At 43.2% G+C, this 23,216-nt stretch overlaps 1 protein-coding gene across 1 annotated transcript; it reads left to right on the forward strand.

Annotated features, from left to right (window-relative positions):
• Positions 1–16,388: 16,388 nt before the first annotated feature.
• LOC308328885 (inositol hexakisphosphate and diphosphoinositol-pentakisphosphate kinase 2-like) lies at positions 16,389–19,862 on the forward strand (the record flags this gene model as incomplete). The annotated part of the gene is made up of 1 exon (XM_080782997.1): positions 16,389–19,862. The coding sequence occupies one exon, from the start codon at positions 16,389–16,391 to the stop codon at positions 19,860–19,862; it is 3,474 nt and encodes a 1,157-aa protein (XP_080639123.1).
• Between the last annotated feature and the right edge of the window lie 3,354 nt (positions 19,863–23,216).

A 23,216-nucleotide genomic window follows, 5' to 3' on the forward strand; every position in this document is an offset into this window, starting at 1 on the left:
TGGACGTTCAATCAGACTTTAGTCTTTAAATGGGCATTCAGTCAACAAGAAGCAGTGTGGTCTGGTCTCTTTGGGGTCGGCACTTCGTGTTTTATCATGTTTTCTTCATCAGTCATGTGGTTTCATGACGTCACGCTGCTCTTACTGAAACTCTGACAGGAAATGCTTATCAACGCGGCAGTTGGAAAACTGCATGCATGTCATTTATTATATTATTGTCAAAAATAGCTCAATAGTTACAATGTGATCCATCAGCAATTTTCACTTTTTTTGAGCACTGCTAATGTGTGGCTTTGTGTGTATGTCTGTACTATACTCTCTCCCTCCCTGTTTCCTGTCTGCATGTCTCCACTATACATACAATCGAAAAAAGGCATGAAAGCCCAAAACATTTCTTTAAAAATTGTTTTTGAAATGAGGCCTCTGGTATAGCCACACAGGACTATAATAGTGAAATGAGGCCTCTGGTAGCAACACAGGACTATTATAGTCTATTTTACGTCATGAATGATGATGCACGACGATGAGAGCGCCCCTCACTTCACACAGGTGTGATTTCTATACTTTTGTACAGCCATTTAAAAGTAACCAGTCATTAAGCTCTATACAAGCACAAGCTGTGAAACAAGAACAAACAAATTAAATTTCAATTCAGCAATGCATTAATATAGAAAAAAAAGTTATACCAATTATGAATTATTTGGTGCTGACTGGGCCTCACACTGCTGCAGCTGGAACAGAGCTCACTTATTAATTGAGATATATTAATGAATGCCTTTAAGACAACTGGATGGTGAATATTAGGTCATTCAGGTTGAAGGCTGGCCTGGTGGTGGTAGTGTGCTTCTGTGACGGAGGCTCACAGCGCGCCACAGAGAGACACTAAATCCTGATTGGACAGATCACATTTCTGAAAAAAGGTTAAACTATTCTCAATTTTTAAAAGAACTCTGCTCAGCCTGCATGAAAAGTTCTCTGAGCAGTGTCTAACTGGTCAACTTTTGTTGACCAGTTATAGACACTGCTCAGAGAACTTTCTCAAAGGATTTAATGTTTAAATGACCATAATGTGGATGCTAAGTTTCACCAATTGGCCTTTATCTATAGGATCTTAATTTTATTTTTAAGCCAATAGACTCATTCTAGATCAGAAGATAACATCTTCACTTACAGGAAAACCCAAATGCTACACAGCAGATCTATGAGAAATGACGTCTCTAACTAGTAACCACATCCTGCGGTTGACAAGTTTCCATTTAAATGCTTTTCTCCAAAACTACTTTTTTGTTATTTACTAATACTAACATTACTGTCAATCTCCAATGAATATAGCCTCGGGTTTGTCAAGACATTTGTTATTCAATCTTTATTTCAGACTCTGGGTCCATATATCACAAACACAATGGCAATGATACAGTCCCTACCCTCTCTCTTCTGTAAAACACCTCTATCAGTGTCTATCCCTCTGTCCTCTTCCCTCAGTGTCAGACAGCCTGGCTGGCGTGCGTGCGTGCGTGCGTGTGCTGCGTGCCTGCGCGTGAATATGTGTGAATGTTTTTTTTTATTAATCAGATTTTAAGTCGACAAATAAAATATGTCAATCCATACCCATCATCTAGCGGCGGGGGATTTCAATCAAGCTGACTTAAAGACACTCTTTCCATCGTAATGTGAACTGTGCTACCAGAGGGCAGGCAGGCAGGCAGGCAGGCAGGCAGGCACACACACACACACACACGCACACACACACACACACACACACACACACACACACACACACACACACACACACACCACTAACATGCACTATTGCTCATGTCTCATCAAAAACTTGTTTTCAAAAAGTGTTTACCTGAAAGGTTTAAACCACAGGATGTGCTTACAGTCTTTAGAAAAAGATCCCATGCAGTCAAACCCCACTGTGCGCGCGCGCCAGTGGTCCTTGAAGGGGCTTCCAGGGGGTCCACACATTTATTAACATGGCATCACAACCAGTATAACCACTTTGACCTCATGTTTTACTTGTTGTACATTTATACTTTTGTACAGCCATTTAAAAGTAAGCAATCGTCAATACAAGCACAAGCTGTGAAATTAGAACAAAACTAATCTCAATTTCAATACAGCAATACATTGATATATAGGAAAAAGGTAGGCTATACCATTTTACTTTTCACCTGACTGGATGGATTGTGAATTTGAGGTAATTCAGGTTGATAGTGTTTAAGTGAGCCCAGTGGAGGTGGAGGGAGGCTGGCCTGGTGGTGGTACAGTGTGAATGTGGCTGCTTCCGCTGACAGCACGGCACAGAGGGACACACCTGATTGGACAGTTGATAAAAAAGCATATACACGCATAGGCGGCGGCCCTGTCCAGAGCCTGGGCAGAGCTAGCCTTTAGTGGCGGTTCTGGAAAACTGTGGGTCAGACCGACTCAAGGCCGGGCACTGCACTCCCCGTGGTGGAGTGGAGGAACGCGTGTGTCTAATTTGAAGCATTTATGGATAGATGGTCCACTTTTGACACATTGTTTGTTGCTCCTTATTAAACGACGTTTCGGTCGTCAGACTTTCATCAAGACGGAGTAAAGAGCAACATTTTTGCCAAGTTTCCGACAGTGTGCTTTTCTGCTTTTCAAAGATTCCCTAAATGCACTTTTGTCCTACGCAGTACACACCTGCAGTCAACAACCTTATGAGGTGTGCATTGGCCTTTATCTGTAGGATCTTATTTTTATTTTTAGGCCAACACAGAAGATAACATCTTTACTTACAGGAAAACACAGCAGATCTATGAGAAATGACGTCTCTAACCACATCCTGCAGTTGACAAGTTTCCATTTTTCCAAAACTACTTTTTAGTTATTTACTAATACTAACATTACTGTCAATCTCCAATGAACATAGCCTCGGGTTTGTCATTATAGGCAAGACATTTGTTATTCTATCTTTAGTACAGACTCAGGGTCCATATATCACAAACACAATGGCGATACAGTCTAGTAGTCTACCCTCTCTCTTCTGTATAAGCCCTCTACTCAGTGACTATCCCCCTCTCCTCTTCCCTCAGAGACAGCCTGGCCCCTCCCACTAATGTTACGAGTCAATTAAATGGTCACATCACCCCTGAGATTATGTGTAGTATTTTGGTGGGGATTGAGCCCCCCAACATATTGTTTTTTCAACAAACGGTGACATTTTTGGCATTTTTTTAGCGCCCCCATGGGTGAAAATGGAATTGCTTTTGGCGCTACATTGATTGAACCACTCTCGATATGTGATTGAAATTCTGTGTGAATTGAACGTTCCGTTCATTATTTGTGGCATTCTTTGTAAAATAGGCCCCTCCTACTAACTTCAGAAACCAATTACGGCCGAACGGTATGGACTATCAAACTTCTGCCAGTGTTCAAGTAATCGGATAGCGCCAGAGATGTTGTGTACCAATTTGTGTGAGATTTGGACAAAATCTGTTGGAGGTGGAGCAAAAAGTGTGTTTTGAAGAAAATGCAAATTTGGTGCAATTTCATTCTAGACAGAAATGGGCGTGGTCTATGTGGGGAGATCCGTCATGATCCAAGGAAATTTAGATTTTATGACTTAAGGTTCTAGAGTTATAGGGAAAAACGTGAAGTGGGCTGTTATAGCGCCACCATGAGGCTGAGTGATATTTCTTTTCAATTAATTTTCATAATTAGAAAACTGAGGTTATCACCTACAACATCCCACCGGAACATCCACCTCTCACAACAACAGGAGGCACTGTGCTGAAGGAAGTCAAGGACTTCAAGTACCTGGGCTCATGGGTCAACTCAACCGAGCAAGATCGGAAAGTGAGGAAGGCACTTGCATGGAGGGCCCTGAATGGCATGACCAGTGTATGGAACTCCAAACTCCCCCGACAAATCAAACTCAGCTTGTGGACTCAGTGGAGTCTGTTCTCCTATACGGCAGTGAATGCTGGACCCTGAAGCCAACGCTGCAGAAGTCCCTTGACGGGTGCTACACCAGAATGCTGCGTGCAGTACTTAACATCAGCAAAGACTGTACATGTCACTAACAAGACTCTGTGTGAGGGATTACCAAGGGTGAGCCAGAAAATAGCAGCCAGGAGAATGAGACTAGCAGGACACTGCCAAAGGCATCAAGAACTGCCAGCCAGCAAACTGGTGCTCTGGGAACCAACACACGGGCATCGATCACGAGGACGCCCCACGCTAACATACTCAAGATGCTAATGCTAATGCTAATGCTAATGTACTCAAGAACGATGCAGGAGTGCAAAGTACCAACGAACTGGCCAGATGTATGGAGAATCGGGATGACTGGAAACGACGATGGAGGGCTCGTCTGAGGACGACCTAGAGAGAGATTATTATGAACCTCCCTCCTAAGTCTTGTAAATATGGCGTTTACCGTCTCCAAGGGAAAGAATACTTAAATTGGAGCCTTAATTACTCTTCGATCTTCCCATTATACGTCTATGGAGAACTAATTAATTAATATCAATTAAACTATACAACGGATCTCTTAGCAAAATGCAAGCACACCATTCCCCATGAAGCCGGTCGATTTGATATAGGGCCTATGGCTCGAGTGCTTGAGGCAGAAACTGTGGGAGGAGTAGCGAATCAAAGTATTCCAAAGTAGGGGAACAATAGTATGGTCGCCATAGGCACACTAACTACAAAAAGTAGTGTACAGCAGTGTACAGTATGTGGCGTGTGTTTCACACTGAGACAGCGAGAGTGAGCGTGCATGCAGTGCAGGGCTCTATACTGCTCTCTTCTCTCTGTTCTCACATGCACTCTGAAAAGTCTGACCACTGGCAAAGTTCTCTTGAACCCTGTTGGGACCTGTTGGGTAAGTAGTGTGTTATGGTGCTCAGCTGTGCCACGCATCAAATGCCAATTTGGCCTCAACACAAACTTATCATGCGCAGCAGGGCAACCACATGGTCAGCAGCGTCCCTGAATGAGTGCATTTGGACTGGGGCTTGAGGGCTTCTGACACTTTGAATGCCTTTAGTGTTGCTTTTCATGGGGATTTGTTGTACGTCTATGTGCAACATTGTGGTTGTGTAGCATATCTCTGCTATCGGGGAAGAAACCACCTAACTCCAAAATGGTTATTTTTCAGGAAATTAAGAAAACCTTATATTTTGAAAACAAAGCAATACTGCCTCATCGATGTTGGTTGTGTGACTTTATATATTCCACACGCAAGCTCACTGCATGTGGAACACAACACACCACACCGATACTAATACTAAGAGTATACGGTCAGAAATGTGCTCTGTTGCTGTCTCATCACAAACCTGTTTAGAAAAAAATGTTTACTTTAAACCTGAAGAAAAAAACCCTAAAATAAACCGCACAGGGAGTGCTGATCGACAGTTGCTGCCTCTGTGGTGTGTGTGTGTGTGTGTGTGTGTGTGTGTGTGTGTGTGTGTGTGTGTGTGTGTGTGTGTGTGTGTGTGTGTGTGTGTGTGTGTGTGTGTGTGTGTGTGTGTGTGTGTGTGTGTGTGTGTGTGTGTGTGTGTGTGTGTGTGTGTGTGTGTGTGTGTGTGCTCTCTACCAGTCTAATGGAAGGCGTGAAGCACTTATCTTGTCTTCTGATCTTCACAGCTCGAGCAGCGTGTGGTCTCTTCATGCTCATCTGGGTTTGGCTGCACGTTTAGTGCAGTAGTGACACTTTATTATATAGAGACTGTATGAACACAAACAGTGGGGCATCTTGAAATAAGTCTGCTTAAAACTATATGAACACAACAAGAATGTAAAAGTCCTGCTAGGGACGTGCTGTTACTAACCCCAAATAACTTCTACATCATTTCAGTTGCATTCTAAAAATCATTATACGAGAAAAGATGTAAAGACTAATGGTTGTACAAATACATTAGGAAATCAACATAGTTAACAATAAGAGACAAAAGTCACCAGGTCCTGCTCTCATGACATATAGAGAGTGGAAAAATACATATAATATAAACCAAATTCACTCAACGAGGCAAGAAGTTCTGAATTAAAGTGCTTATATATTTTACGTATTAGTAAATAGCGTATAGAGGGACACATTTAGTAACAGTTCATCATTGAGCCCCTTTGGGTGAAGGGTATGGATCCAATATGCTTCACGTTGTTTGAGTAACAGGTCATGGTTACCGCCTCTGTTGGGCAGGCGAACTTGTTCTATACCCATAAGACGAAAAGAAGAAATGTCATGTTTAGAGTCATTAAAATGGACAGCAATAGCGTAATTATGGTCGTTTCTCCGAATGGAGCTCTTATGTTCACTAATTCGTTGCTTGAGCTGTCTAGTGGTTTTGCCCACATAGGCCAATCCACATGGGCAACGGATCATATAGACCACATGGAAATACAAGTGATTATACTCTGAATTTTTAACTTCTTGCCTGTATGGGGATGAGTGAAAAAGCAGCCTTAAAGGTATTGCTGGCTGCACTGAGCACAATTGCCACAGGGATAGTTTCCCCTAATAAGTGTCAATTTGGGGGTCCTTTCCTTGGCATGAACAAGTTTGGGAACTTTCTATAGTGAATGGTGGGAGACCCTGAAAAAGAAAAGTATAGGCCTATATGCAAAACAAAGTCATTTCAGAAAGAAACAGGAGGAAAATGAACTGAGGGAAAAGCTATCAAGGGAAATTGAAAATGCTGGTAATAATATGAATTACAATGTTAAAACATATTTGAAAATAAAGCCTGCGTTAGATGAATATGAGAAAAACAAGTGTAGCCTATGCATGCAATTGTGAGGAGTAGGGCACAATATTCTGTAAAGGGTGAAACATGTACTTCCTTCTTCCTATAGTGCTTGAAAAAACTAAGCAAAAGATAAATTTTATTCATTCAATAAAAATGGTGAAAAGGAAATGTATTCTAGAAACGGTAGAATCATTTTATAGGGACTTATTCGGGAAAAGTGACGTTGACAATGATTTTTTTGAGACTTGAGAATCCTTTGAACAAGGTGAAAATAAGTGAATCTGAGAAACAGCTACTGTATGTGATGATGATATATTGATTGATGCAGCTTAGAGAGGCTATATTATTCAGCCTAACAAGGGCCCAGGGTCAGACTGGCTAACAGGGGACTTTTATAAAACCTTTTCAGAGGTGCTGGCACGGTGGCACCTAGGCTTTACAGGCATATGGAGGATGCAGCTGGTGTCACAATCCATGTCGACTGGTGTAATCACAATTTTGTATAAGAATAAGGGTAGAAAACTGAAAGTAGAGAACTACAGACCAATCAGTCTCTTGAACAATGACTTTATTGCTATAAGATTCTGGCAAATAGGATTAAAAAGGTATTGGGTAGAATTATATCTTCTACACAGGCATACAGAGATATAGAAGATATAATATGCACAATGTAAGATGTGATTCCCCATATGAATAATGATGGAGAAGGTGGTATAATCTTAAATATAAAATATAATATATTATATACTATACAAGCACAAGCTGTGAAACAAGAACAAACTAATTCAATTTCAATTCAGCAATGCATTGATATAGAAAAATGTTATACCAATTATGAATTATTTGGTGATTTTTACTTTTCACCTGACTGGGCCTCACACTGCTGCAGCTGGAACAGAGCTCACTTATTAATTGAGATATATTAATGAATGCCTTTAAGACAACTGGATGGTGAATATTAGGTCATTCAGGTTGAAGGCTGGCCTGGTGGTGGTAGTGTGCTTCTGTGACGGAGGCTCACAGCGCGCCACAGAGAGACACTAAATCCTGATTGGACAGATCACATTTCTGAAAAAAGGTTAAACTATTCTCAACTTTTAAAAGAACTCTGCTCAGCCTGCAGGAAAAGTGCTCTGAGCAGTGTCTAACTGGTCAACTTTTGTTCATTTCTCAAAGGATTTAATGTTTAAATGACCATAATGTGGATGCTAAGTTTGTGTCACAGACTACATGACACCAAAGAGACATGAAAAACCCTCAGTACACTGACTAAACCTGCACTGCTTAAACAAATTAATGGACGCCAGTCAGTCTTTATAGAGTGACACTACAGCGGTGCCCGTTGGGCACTGGCCCAACTTTTACTAATACTAACATTTACTTTACTAATACATTACTGTCAATTTCCAATGAATATAGCCTCGGGTTTGTCAAGACATTTGTTATTCAATCTTCATTTCAGACTCTGGGTCCATATATCACAAACACAATGGCAATGATACAGTCCAGTAGTCTACCCTCTCTCTTCTGTAAAACACCTATATCAGTGTCTATCCCTCTGTCCTCTTCCCTCAGTGTCAGACAGCCTGGCTGGTGTGGGTGTGTGTGTGTGTGTGTGTGTGTGTGTGTGTGTGTGTGTGTGTGTGTGTGCGTGCTGCGTGCGTGCGTGCAGAGTGCGTGCTCGTGAATATGTGTGAATGGTTTTTTTTATTAATCAGATTTTAAGTCGACAAATAAAATATGTCAATCCACACCCATCATCTAGCGGCGGGGGATTTCAATCAAGCTGACTTAAAGACACTCTTTCCATCGTAATGTAAAATGTGCTGCCAGAGGGAGCAATATACTTGATCAGGTTTATACCAACATAGCCCATGAGCCCAGGTGTACCCCCATCTAGGTCTCTCTGATCATGTTTCGCTCCTCCTGCACCCTTGGTACACACCAAAAATCAGATCTAGTAGGCCCAAAGTCAGGTCTGTCAGGACGTGGCCTGAGGACGCTATCCCATGGGCTCCAGGACTGCTTCAGCACCACAGACTGAGATATGTTTAGTGGCCCGGCAGCGCTGACGTGTGGGTCTCTGAATTATTTCACAGACTCAGATTGGATTATATACATTTTTGGGAAGTTGTATTTGTATTTGTATTTATTTATTCAGCACAGTATAAAAACAACACAGTGAACATATAAATATGAGAAGGGTAAGGTGCTAGGCTGAGGCAAAAAAGCCCAAGGGGCTACCTATAGATTATAATGAAACACATGAGATATAGAATATCCAGAAAACATGATTGCAGTATATAAAACATAAACAAAACAACAAAACAAAAACATAACAAGAAGGGGGCACGGTGGCACAGTTGGTAGTGCTGTCACCTCACAGCTAGAAGGTCCTGGGTTCGATTCCCGCTCGGGACGCTGTGGGTGCTGGCAACGTGTTTCCTCCTCCGCGTCATCAGTGCCCATACCCGAAGGCAGGGTTGGCGAAAGGGCCTTTCTGTGTGGAGTTTGCATGTTCTCCCCGTGTCCCCTAGGGTAGGTAACCTCACAAAAAACATGCAGTAATCCTGGTCACTAAACTGCCTCCCCCTGGCCAGCCGGGGCGCCCGATGGAGGGGAAAGGAACTGGTTGGAATAACGTATTCCTTCCACGCGCTACGTCCAACCAGGGAAACTCCCCCCTGTCAGGTGTAAAGGAGCAACTTGGACACTCAGGCATGAAGGAAGCATGAGTTAAAGTCCGTTGCTCTCCCCATGTCCCGGGACTAGGTTGGTGGAGGGTGTGTAGATCCCAGGATCACATTAGATGATTGACACAGGGGTGAAAAATGGCTTACAAAATTGTGGGATAAAAAAAAAAAAAAAAACACAACAAGAACATGATTAGAATTTTTGGTTATTTACATGATTAGAGAAAAGAATAGATACAAAGAAATATAATTAGGTGATCTGGTCAATTAAGTGGGTCTTAACTTATGTTTGAATTTTTTTAATGAAGTAGAATTTGTATTTGAAGTAGAAGTTGTATTTATACAACGTAGTTTCGGGAGAAGAGACCTCCTTCCGCTTGACCTTAACCACTCCTCCCTCATTATCAACAACTCCTCCCTCCTCATCAAACTCACCTGCCTTTCATTATCACCCGGCCAATCCCCGGTGCAATCACCACAGCATAAATACACCTGCGATCTCTCAACCAAGTTGTTTGTTCTACTCCACGACAGACCAAACATGGGTTGTGAGTACTGCACTTGTAGATCGGCTATTTTCACTATTCTTCAAAATCGCCATCACTTTATTCCTTGTTAGGAACTGTTATTTAACAGCTTATCAAATCATTGTTGTGTGCTTGCAGACCAGCTACTTCTGCTATTCATTGCTTTCAATTCATTGTCCACACTATGCTTGATGAGTATGAGATTAATTATTTCATCAAGTGCCACTAACACTTGTCATGTTCCAGTCTAACTACCGTGAGTATCATGCTCTCAGTAGTTCCAATCTTACACACGTTTCTTTGAAACGTTCGCTATATTACTAAAGCTCTTGTACAAGTGTTCAAGTGCTCCAGCCATTTTCTAAACGCCTCAAGCAGTTCTCTCTGAGCTCCTCCTCTCTAAACGCCTCTGACGAAAAGCTCTTCTGAACAACACCTCCAGCCATCACTACCATACAGGGGAGTCAACTCTATTACAACACTTTGATACTGTTTCAGTCTCTAAGCATGACATTCTTGCGTCATCTCCCCTTCCCCCTCCCAGGGGTGATCAATTGGCTAATTTGGGCCCTGTCCAGAGCCTGCATAGGCGGCGGCCCTGTCCAGAGCCTGGGCAGAGCTAGCCTTTAGTGGCGGTTCTGGAAAACTGTGGGTCAGACCGACTCAAGGCCGGGCACTGCACTCCCCGTGGTGGAGTGGAGGAACGCGTGTGTCTAATTTGAAGCATTTATGGATAGATGGTCCACTTTTGACACATTGATTGTTGCTCCTTAAACGACGTTTCGGTCGTCAGACCTTCATCAGGACGGAGTAAAGAGCAACATTTTTGCCAAGTTTCCGACAGTGTGCTTTTCTGCTTTTCAAAGATTCCCTAAATGCACTTTTGTCCTACGCAGTACACACCTGCAGTCAACAACCTTATGAGGTGTGCATTGGCCTTTATCTGTAGGATCTTATTTTTATTTTTAGGCCAACACAGAAGATAACATCTTCACTTACAGGAAAACACAGCAGATCTATGAGAAATGACGTCTCTAACCACATCCTGCAGTTGACAAGTTTCCATTTTTCCAACTACTTTTTAGTTATTTACTAATACTAACATTACTGTCAATCTCCAATGAACATAGCCTCGGGTTTGTCATTATAGGCAAGACATTTGTTATTCTATCTTTAGTACAGACTCAGGATACAGTCTAGTAGTCTACCCTCTCTCTTCTGTATAATTCCTCTACTCAGTGACTATCCCCCTGTCCTCTTCCCTCACTGTCAGACAGACAGCCTGCGTGTCTGTCTGCAGTGTGCGCGCGCGCGCGCGTGTGTGTGTGTGTGTGTGTGTGTGTGTGTGTGTGTGTGTGTGTGTGTGTGGTCTACTAGTCTAATGGAAGGCGTGAAGCACTTATCTTGTCTTCTGATCTTCACAGCTCGAGCGGCGTGTGGTCTCTTCATGCTCATCTGGATTTGGCTGGTTTGGCTGCATGGTTAGTGCAGGTGACACTTTACTATAAGACTGTATGAACACAAACAGTGGAGCATCTTGAAATAAGTCTGCTTAACCCATTTAGACCTGAGATCGATTCTACAAATGCCTTCCAAAGTCCTGACAGTTTTCTGAAAACCCATGTTTCTATGTCAGTGGTTCTCAAAAAATGTCATGTCAAGGACCTCAAAGATAGCCTGATGAAGGCCGCATAGGCCGAAACGTTGCTGTTTCCCTATTAAAGTTGGTTCACTGCATTTGAAGACAGTGTTTGTTCCTTTTTCATTATCGGGCATCGTACCCTCTCCTACGCACATGTCGCCTGTAGGTATGCAAAAGCTTTGCTTTTTATGTCAAGGACCCCCAAAAATATATGTAATTGGCCGCCGACCCCCATCTGAAAATATGTTGTTCCAGGGACCCCCCAGAAGAAAAGGTTTTAGTTAAAAACATTCACTCTGAAAGAATATATTCAAACATTTGGGCCACATTTCATGATTTTTCAAAAATAGAAGACCTACAAGCTCTATTTTTCAAGTACAACATAATGCATAATGCAACATGGTTAAAACTATATGAACACAACAAGAATGTAAAAGTCCTGCTGAGGACGTGCTGTTACTAACGGGCTATTAAAACATTGCAGTGACACGCCAGTAACGTATGCAGGAATTATACAAGTTGGCCAGGTGAAAATATCAAATATCAATCAATATGAAACTGTAAATGTAATATTAATATTTCGACAACTCTGCTTGTTGTTGCATGATATATGATAAAATGACAGGACATTATGTATGCTATACTAAATGATCAAATCATCATTTTAGAATATTCATGTTTTTGGGCGGCAGTGGCTCAGGAGCTCGGTAGAGTAGGCCACCTGGGAAATGGAAGGTCTCCCATTCTGTGTCCTTGAGCAAGACACTAAGGCCCTCATTTATCAATTGAGTGTAAAATCTGCCCCAAATTCGAGTGTGGGTTTCATAGTACAAACTGTAGTACCCCAGTTTGTCAGATAGTCATTTCATCTCAGCGTGTTTACTGTGTCCTTTTTTTGCCTGCCCCATTTTATGGGAAGTTCTATAGTTTAATAAACATCCTGAACCGTGAATCTTGCCTTTTGGTCGTACTGCTTTTGGGTCCTCATGATCGCACCCTGACACATATATATACTATACTATGCTTAGTATGCTATACATATGTACTATGAAGTGCTATGACTACATACAATGCAATTATTGTGCTGTCTATATGCCATGCTATAAGTCTGTTTCAAATGCTATCGAAGTCTAAGAAGTGCTATCTAAGGGGGTAGGGTAAGTGCTATGGGCTGTTGTTGTTGTTGTTGTTGTTGTTGTGAAATTACCTCTTCAATATCTAATAAGATCTCATAGAAAGGCAACTGCAGCCGACAGAGCTATGCACAGCAGCACAACTGCAGTTCGCCTCGGTTCATATTGTGTGTGTCCTTATTCTTATTCTGTGTTAGGCTAGTACTTTTTCACTTGTAGCAAATGGTAGCCTACTGATGTTAAGCCTATATGTTAAGCCTATAGTTACTCATTAAATGCCTAGTTGCTGTTAATGATATTTGGCCTGGTGTCCTATTTTCTAGACATCCTCATGGGGCTTATACATGCAGTCCCTTTCACCTGGAAAAACTATAGTATTTCTGTTCCCAAAAACGCATATATACTGCAAAGATTCAACTGCTTTGACTTCAGTATAGTTATGAAATGTTTCAATAACATTGTTATCAACCGGTCCACACGGCCATAGACAGCTACGTCTATAGCCTACTCTATTCTACAGTACATTTTTTTGAGAACTCCTGGCTTTGTGTGTTTCCCCAGTGACGTCATGTGGCAGCCAAGTTTATGGACTTTTTATTATGTTTGCTTTAAACATGCCCCCCCCCCCCGTGACATCATATGTATGGGTGCCTTTGGGGGCACGCATTGCGTGCCCCCAAAGGCACGCTGGACGAGGCACGCTACCTCCGCAAGTTAGATATTATCGGCATAATAATGAAATAGTGAATTGCATTTTTATAGCGCTTTTCCAAGTGCTCAAAGCGCTTTACAATGGTTCATTCATTCATACATTGGGAGGTGAAGCGGCGAACAGTCGACGCCAGCGTCCTCACTTCCCATAGATGTTTGTCCGTATGTGAGGATTGGACCAAGTTGCATTGGCAGCCATAGAACATTCTTACCCCGGGCTAAAACCGGATGTGACATTTGTGGGTGTTCCTGTCTAGCGTGGTGTCAGTCTATAGGACATAGATACATGTGCAACATCTTTGTCTTTCACATCAAACTTCTTTATTATTATTTTTTAAACTACATTTTATCCTACGATTTTGTAACCAATTTTTTCACCCAGTGTCAATTATCTAATGTAATCAGGGGCTCTACACTCCATCTGACAACCTGGGGAGACCTCATGCTTCCTTCAATGCATGAGGAGTCCAAGCCGCTTCTTTTCACCTGACAGGGGGAGTTCCTTTATTGTTTTTCTTTATTATTGCATGCTTCAATAGCGAGGCGCACTGTGGCAGTATAACCCTGTAACACCCAGCGTTGCAATAATTATTATTTTTAATTAATTAATTAATTCAAAAATGTGATGTTCTTTTTTCACCTAAACGTCATTCATTGCAATGCCATTGCACTGCCATTGGTCATGATATTTGCATATAAATACCCCCCACAGAGGCTCAAATTCACACAAATCTAAATGATAAAAATCTCTGAACTCTGTGCAATTTTTAACAATTTTGAACACTAGCCCTTACCCGTTGTGAGATATTTGCCCCCCTCTTGTGGCCGTGGGGGGGTACTGCGCCCGGTGCGTTTTTAATTCAGTAATAAATCTTGCATCCTTTGGTATTCTTCTCCTGATAAACTACACGGTTTGCACACATCTCACCATGCACAACGGCGACAGGTAGCCTGTCCACACATGGACCGCTACTTTGCATTCATATTCATGTCATATTGACAGTACAATACCCATTTTTTAATCCACTAATAAATTCATTATAAATCATTAATGTGTCAAATCGGAAAAAGGGCTCCATTAAGACCTCCATATAATTATGGTCCATGCCTGTGTGAAAAGTGGGAGTGATTGGGCCAGCCAATGTTGAGATAAAGCGCTGTCAGGGACATTCAGACATTCAGACATTCAGACATTCGCTGAATTTTAGTATGATATGACCTTTGACCTTTGACCTATAATCCTGATAAAAGTAAGTAAAACTAGAACTGCACTCTGCCGAGTGCATACTTGCTTGTTGCACACTAGTAGGCCATAAATGGCCTACTAGTGCGCAAGCAGAGCGCGCAAGTACTTTCGACCGCTGGAAACTATCACATCTCAGTATCTCTGTGAAGGACATTACGTGTAACTATTTGCTACCTAACTACTTTTTTACAGAAAAATGAATCATTGATATGTGATGAAAAAAAAGGTATATAAACTGAATTAAAATATATTATACAGTATAATTATTGTATTACTTATTGTAAATTGTCAATTGTTTTAAATGTATTTCATTTTGTACTATAGTGATATTAATACTAAATCATGATCAGAGTAATATGTGTCTCTAACTTCAATTTCTGTAATAATACTTTCAAATTTGTTGAAATATACATGATCTAAAATACTTCAGAAATCTGTAGTTGGATTTGTATCTCAGTGATGACGTAAGAGAAATGGTCATCTGTGTAATCTGGTCCCACCAGATACCACATTACGTCATCGTTGAGAGCTGGGACCAGAGTACACGGTGTGTATATGTATGACTAGCTCTCAGTGATGACGTAAGAGATATGGTCATCTGTGTAGTCTGGTCCCAGCAGACCAGGCACAGATTTACAAATTACAAATCACATTACAACTACATACAGAGCATGTAGTTGTAATTTGATTAGCAGTATACTGTGGTTACTTGGTTCCAAAAAGTGAAGCCAAGTTTTTTTCAACCGTAAGTCTGTGCCTGGTTTGCTGGGACCAGTTACAACATTACGTCATCATTGAGAACTGGGACCAGAGTACATGGTGTGTATATGTATGACTAGCTCTCAGTGATGACGTAAGAGATATGGTCATCTGTGTAGTCTGGTCCCAGCAGACCAGGCACAGATTTACAAATTACAAATCACATTACAACTACATACAGAGTATGTAGTTGTAATTGGATTAGCAGTATACTGTGGTTACTTGGTTCCAAAAAGTGAAGCCAAGTTTTTTTCAACCGTAAGTCTGTGCCTAGTTTGCTGGGACCAGTTACAACATTACGTCATCCTTTAGAGAGTACATGGTGTGTGTATGACATAATGTTGTAACTTGTAACTGTTACAAGTTACAACATTACGTCATATACACACCATGTACTCTCTCAAGGATGACGTAATGTTGTAACTGGTCCCAGCAAACCAGGCACAGACTTACGGTTGAAGAAAACTTGGCTTCACTTCGAAGAGACCAAGCGAAATGATTACTTGCGCGCTCTGCTTGCGCAAGTAATAACTGTAATATATGTTTTTTTGTGATATTATTATTATTTTAATAATAATTATAAATGTGCATACAATTTGCAAAAACTTTTTATTTAATTTTTTTTTTACATAATTTCCTCTGATAAGTCATAGTAGTAAAAAGTAGTAGCAAGGCTGAAATCTCTTTTTTGCAAGTAGAAATGAATCCGGGTCATGGTGTTACAGGGTTAAGAGAGCAGAGTATGATGTATGTGATGATGTCACTTCCATCAGAGGGGAGAGTTTTAGTACTCTGCATGTGCGGAGAATCAAGCATTTGCTTTGTGTCTTTTCCAGAGTAATCACAGAATTGAACCAATAAACTTGCCAAAGAAGGGAGCAGTGTTTCTCAAAGGGTCAGCCTAGCATTTCATCCGGACGGAGTACACCATACGAGGGTGGAAGGGGTGGCCATGTCTGGGAATGAGCCTCTTGACAGGGAACACCCGCACTACATGTCCTGTGATGAGGCTGGTGGGGAGGAGCCTCTGGAGAAAGGGAGGATCCCGAGGTACAATTGCATCTACGAGAATGTTGAGGAAGACGAGGATGACGACGATGAGGACTCGCCACCAGAGCGGCAGATTGTTGTGGGCATCTGTGCCATGTCCAAGAAGTCCAACTCCAAGCCCATGAAAGAAATCATTGACCGTCTCTGTCTGTTCAAGTACATCACTGTCATAACCCTTGAAGAGGATGTCATCCTCAACAAGCCTGTCAACAACTGGCCTCTCTGCGACTGCCTGATATCCTTCCACTCCAAAGGTTTCCCGTTGGACAAAGCAGTGGCGTATGCAAAACTCAGGAATCCGCTCGTCATCAATGACCTGGACCTCCAGTATCATATCCAAGATAGGAGAGAGGTGTACAGAATCCTGAAGGCAGAGGGGATCCAGCTAACTCGTTACGCTGTTCTTAACAGGGACCCAGACAGACCACAGGAGTGTGACCTGGTGGAAGGAGAGGATCACGTTGAGGTGAACGGGGAGGTGTTCCAGAAGCCATTTGTAGAGAAGCCGGTGAACGCAGAAGACCACAACGTTTACATCTACTACCCAACCTCTGCCGGAGGGGGCAGTCAGAGACTCTTCCGAAAGATCGGCAGCCGAAGCAGTGTTTACTCCACTGAGAGCAGCGTGAGGAAAACAGGATCATACATTTACGAGGAGTTCATGCCTACCGATGGTATTGATGTCAAGGTCTACACAGTGGGCCCTGACTATGCCCACGCAGAAGCGAGGAAGTCGCCAGCCCTCGACGGCAAGGTGGAGCGGGACAGCGAGGGCAAAGAGGTGCGGTATCCTGTCATTCTGAACGCGAGAGAGAAGCTCATCGCTTGGAAAGTCTGCCGGGCGTTCAAGCAAACGGTCTGTGGTTTTGACTTGCTCCGTGCCAACGGTCAGTCGTACGTCTGTGACGTCAACGGCTTCAGCTTTGTCAAGAACTCCAAGATGTACTACGATGACTGTGCAAAGATAGTGGGGAACATGATCATGAGAGAACTGGCTCCACAGTTCCAGATCCCCTGGTCCATACCCCTGGAGGCCGAGGACATTCCAATCGTCCCTACCACCTCTGGAACCATGATGGAACTGCGGTGTGTAATCGCCGTCATTCGACACGGAGACCGAACTCCAAAGCAGAAAATGAAGATGGAGGTTCGTCACCAAATGTTCTTTGACCTCTTTGAGAAATGCGACCGATACAAACGCGGGAAGCTGAAGTTGAAGAAGCCAAAGCAGCTGCAGGAAGTGCTCGACATTGCTCGGCAGCTCCTCGTGGAACTCGGACAGAACACGGATTCCGAAATAGAGGAGTCCAAAGCAAAGCTTGAACAACTGAAAACGGTGCTTGAAATGTATGGCCAGTTTTCCGGCATCAATCGTAAAGTTCAGCTGACCTACCTTCCACACGGGTGCCCTAAAGCCTCAAGTGAAGAAGACGTGAAGCGGAATGACCCGTCTCTGTTGCTCGCCCTGAAGTGGGGCGGCGAGCTCACCCCAGCAGGCAGGGAACAGGCTGAGGAGTTGGGGAGGGCATTCCGTGGCATGTACCCTGGAGGGCAGGGTGACGATGCTGGATTTCCTGGATGTGGTCTTCTGCGATTGCACAGCACGTACCGCCACGACCTGAAGATCTACGCCTCTGATGAGGGCAGGGTGCAGATGACCGCTGCTGCCTTCGCCAAGGGTCTGCTGGCACTGGAAGGGGAGCTGACGCCTATCCTGGTGCAGATGGTGAAGAGTGCCAACATGAACGGACTGCTGGACAGCGACTCGGACAGCAGTTGCCAGCAGAGGGTCAAAGAGCGACTGCACGATATTCTGCAGAAAGACAGGGACTTCACCACGGAGGACTACGAGAAGCTCGTTCCCACCAGTGGCACATCTCTGGTCACGTCCATGCAGATGATCAAGAACCCAGTGAGGACGTGTGAAAAGGTGTACTCGCTCATCCAGAACCTCACTGTGCAGATCCGTCAGATGATGGACGACCCCAAGTTCGCCGACGTCCAGCTATACCACAATGAGACCCTCGAGCTCATGTTACGGCGCTGGGCCAAACTCGAGAAGGATTTCAAGATAAAAAACGGACGCTACAACATCAGCAAGATTTCCGACATCTATGACTGCATTAAGTACGACGTACAACACAACAGCTCCCTCAAGCTGGACAACATGGAACTATACCGCCTCTCCAAGGCGCTGGCTGATATTGTTCTACCGCAGGAATATGGTATCACTAAGGCTGAGAAGCTGGACATTGCCAAGGGCTACTGCATCCCCCTCATCCGCAAGATACGCTCCGACCTCCAGAGAACGCAAGACGACGACACCGTCAACAAACTGCATCCTCTGTATTCCCGCGGCGTGACGTCGCCCGAGCGCCACGTGAGAACCAGGTTATATTTCACCAGTGAGAGCCACGTGCACTCCCTGCTTTCCATCCTGTGCTACGGAGCGCTCTGTGACGACGCCAAGGATGACCAATGGAAAAGGGCCATGGAATACCTCAAGGTTGTCAGCGAGCTCAACTACATGACGCAGATCGTGATCATGCTCTACGAGGACCCCAACAAGGACCCCACGTCCGAGGAGAGGTTCCACGTGGAGCTGCACTTCAGTCCCGGGGCCAAGGGCTGTGAGGAGGACAAAAACCTGCCCTCTGGGTTTGGCTATAGGCCTGCGTCTCGGGGGAACGAGGGATGTTCACAAAACAACAGCGACGAGGAGTCCACTAAGCGCGACAAGCCGGACCGGGCTCTCAGGATGTTCAAGCGACTTGTGTCAAACCCAATCTACTATATAAACAGGAAGCTCACCCGCTCCAAGAAGATAGGCTCCGTGGACATCCTGGCGGAGAACAGTGCCCATAAGCAGAGACCCACGAAACTCAAGCTTACTACTGGATTGGCTCCTCAATCGGCGTCAGATCTGCCAGGTTTCGAGTTGTACTCAATGGTGACCCTGCACAACTCCCTCTCGCTGAAGCAAGTGGATGACTTCCTCGTGTCTATCGCCAAATCCCACGATTCCATCTCGAGTCTCTTGCCGTCGTCCGCGGCTGGGAAGAAAGCGCCTCTCAACACGTACACTCCCGCTAAAGTCTTGCCCTGTCGTTTCGCGCAGGGAATGAAGCTACTTGAAATGGCTGGAAAGAAGAGCGGCGCAACTCCCAAAGCTCCTACTCAGAGCTCCCTGGAGCCCAATGAACTGTGTAAGCCCATCTTCCAGCTAGCGGAGGATCTAAAAGATGGCCCTGGAGGAACCCCAGCTCCCCACCAAGCCAGTGTGAACAATAAACTGGTCATCTCCATCCCTGATTTAGAACTGGTGACGGGAAGTCACCAAGCGCAGCAGGAACCCATGTCTGAAGACACCATTTAGTTGAATGGAATTTAAGATGCTTGTATTGCCATGCGGACCAGTTTGGTGCAGGCAATACTTTTTGGTATATGCTTTTGTTTGCCCTGGAGAATGAATAGAGAATGTTCATGAAATTCCCCAAAATGATTCCACTGACAATCTGTATGTCTTGTGTGACAAGGAAGTAGAACTTTTCATAGATAGCTTGATTGACGCATTATGCATTATCATCAGCGTTGTGGAAATTAATGTTTTTTTATTAGTGTGTTTGACACATTGGGCTGTATTTTGCGTGTCTGAAGTACCAGGTCTTATTCCCTAACTTGAGTAAACTAAAGACCTGGAGGCGTGATCAATGCCATTTGGCTATTCTGAGTGGCCAAAGAGCATTGATCACGCCTCCAGGTCTTTATTTTAGTCAAGTTAGGGAATAAGACCTGGTACTTAAGACACGCAAAATACAGGCCAATATCTTTTCGATTTTTGCATTCCATGTTGGTGTGTATTTCACACATTTAACAAATTAAATCCTTGATACTTTGTAAACTTGACTTCTGGCTCCTTTTCCCCCTCTTACACCACACTCATTGCCTAAAATAGCTGTTTTACAAGCTCACGCTGCGACGCATTGTGAGCTTGTTAGATCGGCTATTTTTCTGAACAGGGATGCTATAGGGTTCAAGTGGTGTTAAATGTATTGTTATCGAAAGCAAAATAATTCATGGCATTACATTTTTGTTAGTGGTGGGGAGGATGTTGCTATCTAGAGTAGGCCTACCGTGTATATATATGGGTCTGGTGTTAATTGAAATAGTACAGAATATATGAATGATTCATTTTGTTTTCTTTATTATTTCATTGCACGTTCCGTGTGCTCTACTAGCCTTTGTGATGTGGAGATACTCTGTGACCAAAAGAGAATTGAGCACGGATGTACTTGATGAGTCTGGAGCAGGGCTCATAATTCCAGGTTGGGATGGCCATTTTCATAAACTTTATCTTTGCCACGATTATACAAAACGAGTGGCCAATAACACCAGAAACACAGGCCTATAGCCCTAAATGTATACTCCTCTTAAGAACTCATTCTCTGCTAAAGGCGACATTGGACGGCTAATTATTTATGGTCACAGATTGCCCTATAGGACGATATCGAACAACCCCTTAGTTTATATAGGTTTTAATAATGATTTTTTTACCAGCTCTTGGAGTCATCGTTGACGCTTTGCTTCCACCGTTGGTGATGTCATTTATTATTGTCCTCCGTCCAGAATATCTTTAGCGAGATCATTATTAGCAGCGTTTTTTATTGGAATTGAAGCTCAGATTGAGGTGATCATACAAAACATGCACGTTTTAGGAGCTCCATAAAAAAACCATTGCGACCTCACGGGACCGTTTCAGCGCTTGTGATGAAAATTAAATTCTACCACAGGTCGTTTCGAGGAAGCAATCTGATTGGTTGAAACAGCCTTCTAGCCGTGGGTTAAACCAGCACCGTTCACCACCTAATCAAAACAAAGAATTCAGCTGCTCTGTTCTCCCAGAGCGCTAGCAAACTTGGTGGCTAGGCTAGCTAGTTTCTTGTGAAGGTTGTGGTCGTAGTGACTACATCTGTCATTAAAAAATATATATTCTTTCAGCGATTTTAATAGTTTTAAGGGTAACTGTGGTAGAATTGCATCACTTCAGTGATGCTTGCGGAACTCGACTCCGTCTCGTTCGTTCCTGACCGCATCACTGTCGTGGCAATAATCACGTTAACCCACACCCTCTCGTGTAATATTGCTTAAGTATCTAACGAGTGCTCAGGAAATGAAGTTCACCAAATCAGCTGGAATCGGCTTCAAAGTAATATGGCTGTAGATCTTGGCCTTCTGCGACAAACCACTAGATGGGACTGTTGGCGGGGAAAGTTATGTAGCCTCGTGAACAAAACCCTCCCCCTTGAAAAAAAAAAAACATATTTTGTCTGCGAAATGTTTTCAAGAGGAATGGGTCTACCAGGCTATACTGTTAATATGCCATAATGCCCATGACAATGTGCTACTCGTTTTTTACCATAATACTATTTCTCAGTGGTGCAAACTACAAAGTACATGCATGAGTGAAGGTGGAAATATGGTATCACACAGTATGTTACTTGTAAGTGATTCACATTTTATTGTCAGGCCACAAATTTATATTCCTGTGACTATAGATTCACTTGCCTATACTTTCAGATATAGCTTTGAAATAGTTCAGCTACATTTCAGTCACAGCATTAATAGCACCAGTAAGATGCCTGAGGGCGAGAAGTGAGGTCGCGTGCACGCATCCGCCTGGGTCACAGCAGACCTCTGGGCGAGCGCTGGCCATTTGGCATGGGGGGGGTAAGATCTTAATTCTCGGGCCTGTTAAGAACTCTACGTTCGCCGGCTGCCGGGCGGCGGGCGCAGCTGCACTACTAACTTTGGGGCAGGCCCGTCTTAGAGTTTAAATGGACAAGGTATTAGTCAAAGGGGAGACATCGAATAGCAAGGATGGATGGGGAAGGATCAACATATGGAATGTTTGAGGTTTGAGGTCAGATGTAGAGTTTTGCTGCCCAATATTGATGACATCAGGGATCTCCATATATGGGCTTAATATTGATGACATCAGGGATGGGCTTAATATTGATGACATCAGGGAGCTCCATCCCAGATGATGTCTATTTTGAGCTATATGAGCTATTTTGAGTGAAGAAATAATTCTCTCAATACTTTAACACAGTTGTAGGTTTGAGTGGAATTTGTCCATCACACCAAAATGTGCGAATTCTCCATTTAAATCCACTCTAGTCCTTTACATTGTATGCCTCAATAATGTTCGGGCCATAAAAGCCTATAGTGTATGTGCCCCTATATAGGTACTTAAACATAAACAATAAACAAAACTTACAAAAGTGTTGTTTTCGTCGACTAAAACTAAGACGAAAAATGTTCGCCGACTACCTTTTTCCACAGACGAAAACTAAATGGAAAGTACATGAAAACTAAGCTATGGTGACTAAAACTAAGACTAAATATACTGACGATTTCGTCAACAAATAAAAACTAGATTACAATGTTAGTAAGGGACTAGTGGACAAGAGATCCACTATAAGTCATTTTACATTTGGTTGCATGCTGAAAATAGCTGATCTACAAGCTCCCAACGCGTCGCAATTGTGAGCTTGTAGATCAGCTAAAGTGTAAAATCCGTCATTACGACGGCATCACAGCCCGCCAAAATGCATTTTAGTCGACTAAATCAACTAGATTTAGTCGACTAATCTTATGATATTTAGTCGAGTACAATTAGACTGGCAGTAAAACATTCCAGGTGACTAAAATGTGACTAAAACTAAATGAA

The sequence above is a fragment of the Protomyctophum bolini genome (genome assembly GCF_963924005.1).
Source record: "Protomyctophum bolini genome assembly, chromosome: 14".
In the NCBI taxonomy this organism is placed as follows: Eukaryota; Metazoa; Chordata; class Actinopteri; order Myctophiformes; family Myctophidae; genus Protomyctophum; species Protomyctophum bolini.